At 41.2% G+C, this 10,000-nt stretch overlaps 1 protein-coding gene across 1 annotated transcript in view; it reads left to right on the forward strand.

Annotated features, from left to right (window-relative positions):
• LOC118381902 (plasma membrane calcium-transporting ATPase 2-like) overlaps positions 1-10,000 on the forward strand; it is a 238,561-nt gene that overhangs the window by 141,172 nt on the left and 87,389 nt on the right. The window contains 3 exon segments of the mRNA XM_052526180.1: positions 987-1,145; positions 3,725-3,939; positions 9,866-10,000. The exon segment at positions 9,866-10,000 is cut by the window's right edge and continues 108 nt beyond it. Coding sequence (XP_052382140.1) covers positions 987-1,145; positions 3,725-3,939; positions 9,866-10,000 — 509 coding nt within the window.

Here is a 10,000-nt window from a genome sequence, read left to right on the forward strand (position 1 = left end):
CCTCTGAGTGTGGACTGTATTACGATCCAACACTAGTAATGACCTCTGAGTGTGGACTGTATTACGATCCAACACTAGTAATGACCTCTGAGTGTGGACTGTATTACGATCCAACACTAGTAATGACCTCTCAGTGTGGACTGTATTACGATCCAACACTAGTAATGACCTCTGAGTGTGGACTGTATTACGATCCAACACTAGTAATGACCTCTCAGTGTGGACTGTATTATGTTCCAACACTAGTAATGACCTCTCAGTGTGGACTGTATTATGTTCCAACACTAGTAATGACCTCTGAGTGTGGACTGTATTACGATCGGTCTTTAATCGCAAAATGAAATAAATGAAATGTGTTTATCTCTACTCCACCCCTTATCTCTACTCCGCCCCTTATCTCTACTCCGCCCCTTATCTCTACTCCGCCCCTTATCTCTACTCCACCCCTTATCTCTACTCCACCTCTTATCTCTACTCCGCCCCTTATCTCTACTCCGCCCCTTATCTCTACTCCACCCCTCATCTCTACTCCGCCCCTTATCTCTACTCCGCCCCTTATCTCTACTCCACCCCTTATCTCTACTCCGCCCCTTATCTCTACTCCGCCCCTTATCTCTACTCCACCCCTTATCTCTACTCCGCCCCTTATCTCCACTCCACCCCTTATCTCTACCCCGCCCCTTATCTCTACTCCGCCCCTTATCTCCGCCCCTTATCTCTACTCCGCCCCTTATCTCTACTCCACCCCTTATCTCTACTCCGCCCCTTATCTCTACTCCGCCCCTTATCTCTACTCCACCCCTTATCTCTACTCCGCCCCTTATCTCTACTCCGCCCCTTATCTCTCTTGAAACTGCAACATTTTTCTCTGCTGTCAAGGGGGCGGGGGGACCCACATAAAAAAAATGTTTTTGCTTCGGCCTCGAAAAGGTTAGGCCCTGATCCCATAATAACCACTGTCTTTGTGTGTCCTCTGGTTGTTTCAGTCAAGAAGCAGGACGGAGCGGCCGCCATGGAGATGCAGCCTCTGAAGAGCGCCGAGGGAGGAGAGATGGAGGAGAAGAAGAAGGCAAACGTCTCCAAGAAGGAGAAGTCTGTCCTCCAGGGGAAACTGACCAAGCTGGCTGTTCAGATCGGCAAAGCAGGTACGGAAGATCAATCAATATGATATACTCCATAATCAATAGGCTTTGAAACATTGATCAGACCACTCAATATGTGATAAATTATTTATCTCAATGTGGCAGTAGATCATATCACTGTCAGAATTAAATGTAGGAGTCATTGGTCTGTGTGGAATCACAGAGATACATCTTCAATGCACTGCTGCTGTTGATTTGTGAAGTTGAAAGCTGAAATTAAATGTTCATTTTTTTATTTAACCTTTATTTAACAAGGCAAGTCAGTTAATTAAGAACAAATTCTTATTTACAATGATGGCCTAGGAGGCAGAGCGACAGATTTTTTACCTTGTCAGCTCGGGAACCTTTCGGTTACAAGTCCAAGGCTAGGCTACCTGCCTCTAACCACTAGGCTACCTGCCTCTAACCACTAGGCTACCTGCCTCTAACCACTAGGCTACATGCCGCCCCTCATCAAATAAACATTAGATATCATGTTTAAAAAAAGCCATGCATCTTTAATCTGTTTACAAGTAAATAAAAGTAAAAGAGAAGTAATGTACAGTGAGGACAGCCGCTGACATCTTGTCCTTGTCATTCTCCAGGTCTGGTAATGTTAGCCATCACAGCACTGTACTAGAGTGGAGTAGAGTAGAGTAGAGCACATCAAAGTAGAGTAGAGTGGAGTAGAGTAGAAAAAAATGGAGCTAGAGCCTCGAAAGGTTAGAGTGGAGAAGAGTACCCAGTCTTTGGTGTCCTCTGGTTGTTTCAGTAGAGTAGAGTGGAGAAGAGTGGATGGAGATAGCAGCCTCTGAAGAGTAGAGGGAGGAGAGATGGAGGAGAGTGAGTGAAGAGCACATCAAAGTGGAGTAGAGTAGAGTAGAGTGGAGTAGAGTGGAGTAGAGTGGAGTAGAGTGGAGTAGAGTAGAGTGGATGTAGAGTGGATAATATGATATACTGGATAATCAGTAGAGCTGGAGAACAGTGAGTCAGACCACTCAATATATGGATAAATTATTTATCTGGATGTGGCAGTAGATCACATCAAAGTAAATGTAGAGTCATTGGTCTGAGTGGAATCACAGAGTAGATCTTCAATGCACTGCTGCTGTTGATTTGTGAAGTAGAAAGCTGAATTAAATGTTTATTTTTTTATTTAAGAGTAGAGTGGAGAAGAGCAGAGTGGAGTAGAACAAAGTCTTAGTAGAGTAGAGGCAGAGTGGACAGAGTTTTTTACCTTGTCAGCTAGAGGAACCTGGAGTAGAGTGGAGGCTAGGTAGAGTAAATAGAGCTACCTGGAGAAGACTAGAGTGGAGAACCACTAGGCTGGACCTGCCTCTAGACTAGAGCTAGAGTGGAGCCCCTCATCAAATAAAGATTAGATATCATGTGGAGAAGAAGAGTGGAGAGGAGCCATGGAGTAGAGTAGAGTGGAGTAGAGTGGAGTGGAGTGGAGTGGAGTGGAGTAGAGAGTAGAGTGGAGTGGAGTGGAGTGGAGTGGAGTAGAGTAGAGTAGAGTAGAGTAGAATAGAGCACAGTGGAGTAGAGCACAGTAGAGTAGAGCACAGTGGAGTAGAGCACAGTGGAGTAGAGCACAGTAGAGTAGTGTAGAGTAGAGCACAGTAGAGTAGAGCACAGTAGAGTAGAGCACAGTAGAGTAGTGTAGAGTAGAGCACAGTGGAGTAGAGCACAGTTGAGTAGAGCACAGTGGAGTAGAGCACAGTAGAGTAGAGCACAGTAGAGTAGTGTAGAGTAGAGCACAGTGGAGTAGAGTACAGTGGAGTACAGCACAGTTGGGTAGAGTAGAGCACAGTAGAGCACAGTAGAGTAGAGTAGAGCACAGTAGAGCACAGTAGATTACAGTAGAGCACAGTAGAGCACAGTAGAGCACAGTAGAGTAGAGTAGAGCACAGTAGAGTAGAGTAGAGCACAGTAGAGTAGTCAACTTACACACAGCGCTGACACACACACTTATCCCACCAGGGTCTTTTCACAGCCCCTGTTCCAGAAGAAATTCAAGGAAACAGTATTATACAGAGCCATGAGTGCCTGGACCTTTAGTCTCTAATGTATTTTGGTTATGTGTCAGACCCCAGTAAAACTAGCTGCCGCCATTGTCTTCGGCTTATGGGGATCCTAATGAATCTCATCAAAATACAATCAGAATCAGAATACAATAGAATAGAATAAAGTAGAATAGAGTTCTGTAGAATAGAGTACTAAGTACTAAAAAGGGTACAGTAGAATGGAGTAGAACAGAATATAATTAAGTAGAGTAGAGTACTGTAAAAATACAGTACTGTAGTTTAGAGTACAGTAGAATGGAGTAGAACAGAATATAATTAAGTAGAGTAGAGTACTGTAAAAATACAGTACTGTAGTTTAGAGTACAGTAGAATGGAGTAGAACAGAATATAATAAAGTAGAGTAGAGTACTGTAAAAATACAGTACTGTAGTTTAAAGTACAGTAGAATAGAGTACAGTAGAGCAGAGTACAGTACAGTAGAATATAATATAGTAGAGTAGAACAGAATAAAATATAACTAAGAAGAGTAGAGTAGAATGGAGTAGATGAACTTTCTCCTTGTCCTTGTCCGTCCAGGTCTGGTGATGTCAGCCATCACAGTGATCATCCTGGTGCTGTACTTTGCTGTGGACAACTTTGTCCTGCAGAAGAGGCCGTGGCTGACGGAGTGTACCCCCATCTACGTCCAGTACTTTGTCAAGTTCTTCATCATCGGTGTCACCGTGCTGGTGGTGGCTGTACCCGAGGGGCTGCCCCTGGCCGTCACCATCTCCCTGGCCTACTCTGTCAAGGTGACACATTTTCTACCCTTTGTTTTATATTTTATCTCTGACCAATTAGAAGTGTCAAAGGATTGGAATCGTGAGAGTGAGGAAAGTGATCCCAGTAAACCGGGAACATTCCCAGAACATTAGATTCCAATTAAGTTCTAGTAACGTTCTAGTAACGTTAGGATGATAACATCCCAAAGGAATGTTTTTGATAAAAATCATTGTAATTTATCAAAAAATGTTTTAGATTAATACATATCCTTGGAATGTTCTCCTGACAGTCACTATAATGTTGTGCACAACATCTGTACCAGCCATCACAGAACAATACCCAAACGTTAATGTTTATAAAAAAAACATGTGCCTGATGTTCCAAGAACGTTCCTGTCATGATTTGAATCTGTTCTTTAAAGGTTCCCGGAATGTTTCATTAGGTTGTGGGAACGTTGTGGGGACATGACAAGATATCAAATCAAATCAGATTTATTTATATAGCCCTTCGTACATCAGCTGATATCTCAAAGTGCTGTACAGAAACCCAGCCTAAAACCCCAAACAGCAAGCAATGCAGGTGTAGAAGCACGGTGGCTAGGAAAAACTCCCTAGAAAGGTCAGAACCTAGGAAGAAACCAGGCTATGTGTGGTGGCCAGTCCTCTTCTGGCTGTGCCGGGTGGAGATTATAAACCTAGAGAGCAACCAGGCTATGTGGGGTGGCCAGTCCTCTTCTGGCTGTGCCGGGTGGAGATTATAAACCTAGAGAGGAACCAGGCTATGTGGGGTGGCCAGTCCTCTTCTGGCTGTGCCGGGTGGAGATTATAAACCTAGAGAGGAACCAGGCTATGTGGGGTGGCCAGTCCTCTTCTGGCTGTGCCGGGTGGAGAGGAACCAGGCTATGAGGGGTGGCCAGTCCTCTTCTGGCTGTGCTGGGTGGAGAGGAACCAGGCTATGAGGGGTGGCCAGTCCTCTTCTGGCTGTGCCGGGTGGAGAGGAACCAGGCTATGAGGGGTGGCCAGTCCTCTTCTGGCTGTGCCGGGTGGAGATTATAAACCTAGAGAGGAACTAGGCTATGAGGGGTGGCCAGTCCTCTTCTGGCTGTGCCGGGTGGAGATTATAACAGAACATGAGTTAGAATAGGTTCCCAAAACACAAAATATTCTCAGATGTGATGACATTCATATATGTACATTGTAGAATAATAGTGAAGACTTCACAACAATGAATAACACATATGGAATCATGTAGTAACCAGAAAAGTGTAAAACTAATCTAAACATATTTTATATAGCCACTCTTTGCATTGATGAGGGCTTTGCACAATCTTGGCATTCTCTCAACAAGCTTCACCTGGAATGTTTTTCCAACAATCTTGAATGAGATTGGCTGCTTTTTCTTTTTCTTCACTCTGTGGTCCAACTCATCCCAAAACATCTCAATTGGGTTGAGGTCAGGTGATTGTGGAGGCCAGGTCATTTGATGCAGCACTCCATCACTATTCTTCTGGGTCAAATATCCCTTACACAGCCTAAAGGTGTGTTGGGTCATTGTCCTGTTGAACAACAACTGATTGTCCCACTAAGCCCAAACCAGATGGGATGGCCTATCGCTGCAGAATGCTGTGGTAGCCATGCTGGTTAATTGTGCCTTGAATTCTAAATAAATCACAGACAGTGTCACCAGTAAAGCACCCCCACACCATCACACCTCCTCCTCCATGCTTCACGGTGGGAAAAACACACGTGGAGATCATTCATTCATCAACACCGCGTCTCACAAAGACACGGTGGTTGGAACCAAAAATCTCACATTTGGACTCATCAGACCAAAGGACAGATTTTCTCCGGTCTAATGTCCATTGCTCATGTTTCTTGGTTTTCTTGCATTTATTTGGGCTGCAATCTGTGAAGCTGGCAACTTTAATGAACGTATCCTCTGCAGCAGAGGTAACTCTGGGTCTTCCTTTCCTGTGGCGGTCCTCATGAGAGACAGGTAATTCTAATAATCTTATCCTCTACAGCAGAGGTAACTCTGGGTCTTCCTTTCCTGTGGCGGTCCTCATGAGAGCCAGTTAACTCTAATAATCTTATCCTCTGCAGCAGAGGTAACTCTGGGTCTTCCTTTCCTGTGGCGGTCCTCATGAGAGACAGGTAATTCTAATAAACTTATCCTCTGCAGCAGAGGTAACTCTGGGTCTTCCTTTCCTGTGGCGGTCCTCATGAGAGCCAGTTTCATCATAGCGCTTGATGTTTTTTGCGACTGCACTTGAAGAAACTTTCAAAGTTTTTGACATTTTCCGTATTGACTGACCTTCATGTCTTAAAGTAATGATGGACTGTCATTTCTCTTTGCTTATTTGAGCTGTTCTTGCCATAATATGGACTTGGTCTTTTACCAAATAGGGCGATCTTCTGTATATCCCCCCTACCTTGTCACAACACAACTGATTGGCTGAAACGCATTAAGAAGGAAAGAAATTCCACAATTGAACTTTTAAGAACGCAGATATGTTCATTGAAATGCATTCCAGGTAACTATGTCATGAAGCTGGTTGAGAGAATGCCAAGCGTGTGCAAAGCTGTCATCAAGGCAAAGAGTGGCTATGTGAAGAATATATAATATATTTTGATTTGTTTTACACTTTTTTGGGGTTACTACTTGATTCCATATGTGTTATTTCATAGTGTTGATGTCTTCACTATTATTATTATTATTATTATTATTATTATTATTCTACAATAAAGACAAACCGTTGAATGAGTCTGCAAACAAAAAGTTCTAAAACTTATATTAGGTGCGTTTTTTAAAAAGTTGTACATTTTTACACAACGTTTTATTTATTTTTAACAGTTAGTCTAAATTCTGATTGGATTCTGATCTGGACATCCTCTCTTTTTAGACATTTTTATCTGAGCCTCAATTTGAAATGTCTTTAATGAAACATGGTTATAGAATATTATTTTTGTTTGTTGTTATTTCATGATGTCACAATACCAATATTCAAATGTGAATCTGCCGTTAAATCTGGAGGGAAACATCATGGGGATGAATTCCAATCTGTTTTTTTTAAAATAATATTAGTTATAACTTAAATATATATATATATTTTAAATGTTCTTGAAATGTTCTGAGAAACCTCAAAGACAAAATGTATATTGTTGTAAACTTCAAAGGAATATTATATTAAACCTAAAACAAATATGCTATGAACATCATTAAAACAGTCATTCTTACAACATTAAGGGAATGCGCTGTGCTACCTAACTTAAACAGTGTAGGAATTCCCTCACAACTGAGCATATTTTGTGTTTTGGAAACCTCTGGTAATGTACCCACACTTTTCCCCACAACCTATTTAAATGTTCTGGGAACCTTTAAAGACCTCAGAAACGTTGTTCTGCCAAAACTCTTGCAACATCAAATGTATGTTTTGTGCACCTTGATACAAACATGATGTGAATGTCAGCAAAACTAGACAGTTTTAGTGTTTCAGGAACATATCTCTTATCCCCACAATGTTCCCGCAAACTAACAAAAATGTCTTAGGAACTTTGGAAGAACATGAAAACCTTTGTTCTGGGAACATTCTTGTTGCAACCTAATAGAAACATAGTTTTAATCTGCACAAATTAACATTTTTTTTTGTGTTTTGAGAACATATCTTTTATCATACCCACGCAAACGTTCCCACAACTTCATTCAACATTCTGGGAACCTTTAAAGAACGGACTAAATGTGTTCTGAGAACGTTCTTCGTAACATCAGATTAATGTTTTTTTGCGCCCTAAAAGAAACATTGTAGAATCATACCTACAACTGGAACGTTTTTTTTTTGTATTTTGGGAGAATAACTTTTGTGATGTCCCCACAATGTCCCCACAATGTTCCCACATCCTAACGAAACATTCTGGGAACCTTTAAAATAATTATTTAATCACAATTATTAAATGTGTTCCAGGAACGTTCTTGAAACAGCAGGCAAATGTTGTATACAAACACTCTATAATCATCACCACAAACTGGACAGTATTTATTAATATATTCATCATTAATTATATATTAATTAGACCGAACACATGTTCTGGAAACCTTGTGGGCATTTTATTTAGCAATCCAAGAATCTGTATCCAAATGTGCAACATAGTTCAACACATCATTTCATAATGTTTTCTGGGTTCTAGTTAGTATCTTTCTGGGTTCTAGTTAGTATCTTTCTGGGTTCTAGTTAGTATCTTTCTGGGTTCTAGTTAGTATCTTTCTGGGTTCTAGTTAGTATCTTTCTGGGTTCTAGTTAGTATCTTTCTGGGTTCTCGTTAGTATCTTTCTGGGTTCTAGTTAGTATCTTTCTGGGTTCTAGTTAGTATCTTTCTGGGTTCTAGTTAGTATCTTTCTGGGTTCTAGTTAGTATCTTTCTGGGTTCTAGTTAGTATCTTTCTGGGTTCTCGTTAGTATCTTTCTGGGTTCTCGTTAGTATCTTTCTGGGTTCTAGTTAGTATCTTTCTGGGTTCTAGTTAGTATCTTTCTGGGTTCTAGTTAGTATCTTTCTGGGTTCTCGTTAGTATCTTTCTGGGTTCTAGTTAGTATCTTTCTGGGTTCTAGTTAGTATCTTTCTGGGTTCTCGTTAGTATCTTTCTGGGTTCTCGTTAGTATCTTTCTGGGTTCTAGTTAGTATCTTTCTGGGTTCTAGTTAGTATCTTTCTGGGTTCTAGTTAGTATCTTTCTGGGTTCTAGTTAGTATCTTTCTGGGTTCTAGTTAGTATCTTTCTGGGTTCTAGTTAGTATCTTTCTGGGTTCTCGTTAGTATCTTTCTGGGTTCTCGTTAGTATCTTTCTGGGTTCTAGTTAGTATCTTTCTGGGTTCTAGTTAGTATCTTTCTGGGTTCTAGTTAGTATCTTTCTGGGTTCTAGTTAGTATCTTTCTGGGTTCTAGTTAGTATCTTTCTGGGTTCTCGTTAGTATCTTTCTGGGTTCTCGTTAGTATCTTTCTGGGTTCTCGTTAGTATCTTTCTGGGTTCTAGTTAGTATCTTTCTGGGTTCTAGTTAGTATCTTTCTGGGTTCTAGTTAGTATCTTTCTGGGTTCTAGTTAGTATCTTTCTGGGTTCTAGTTAGTATCTTTCTGGGTTCTCGTTAGTATCTTTCTGGGTTCTCGTTAGTATCTTTCTGGGTTCTAGTTAGTATCTTTCTGGGTTCTAGTTAGTATCTTTCTGGGTTCTAGTTAGTATCTTTCTGGGTTCTAGTTAGTATCTTTCTGGGTTCTAGTTAGTATCTTTCTGGGTTCTAGTTAGTATCTTTCTGGGTTCTCGTTAGTATCTTTCTGGGTTCTCGTTAGTATCTTTCTGGGTTCTAGTTAGTATCTTTCTGGGTTCTCGTTAGTATCTTTCTGGGTTCTCGTTAGTATCTTTCTGGGTTCTAGTTAGTATCTTTCTGGGTTCTAGTTAGTATCTTTCTGGGTTCTAGTTAGTATCTTTCTGGGTTCTAGTTAGTATCTTTCTGGGTTCTAGTTAGTATCTTTCTGGGTTCTCGTTAGTATCTTTCTGGGTTCTCGTTAGTATCTTTCTGGGTTCTCGTTAGTATCTTTCTGGGTTCTAGTTAGTATCTTTCTGGGTTCTAGTTAGTATCTTTCTGGGTTCTAGTTAGTATCTTTCTGGGTTCTAGTTAGTATCTTTCTGGGTTCTAGTTAGTATCTTTCTGGGTTCTCGTTAGTATCTTTCTGGGTTCTCGTTAGTATCTTTCTGGGTTCTCGTTAGTATCTTTCTGGGTTCTCGTTAGTATCTTTCTGGGTTCTAGTTAGTATCTTTCTGGGTTCTAGTTAGTATCTTTCTGGGTTCTAGTTAGTATCTTTCTGGGTTCTAGTTAGTATCTTTCTGGGTTCTAGTTAGTATCTTTCTGGGTTCTAGTTAGTATCTTTTCTGTTGAGGTTGTTGTGAAGCTTAGTGGATATTTCCTCAACAGAAAATGATGAAAGATAATAACCTGGTTCGCCACCTTGATGCGTGTGAGACGATGGGGAACGCCACGGCCATCTGCTCCGACAAGACTGGCACTCTGACCACCAACCGCATGACGGCCGTAGCGTGCTACGTTGGA

This window comes from Oncorhynchus keta, chromosome 10 (genome assembly GCF_023373465.1).
Source record: "Oncorhynchus keta strain PuntledgeMale-10-30-2019 chromosome 10, Oket_V2, whole genome shotgun sequence".
Taxonomy (NCBI): domain Eukaryota; kingdom Metazoa; phylum Chordata; class Actinopteri; order Salmoniformes; family Salmonidae; genus Oncorhynchus; species Oncorhynchus keta.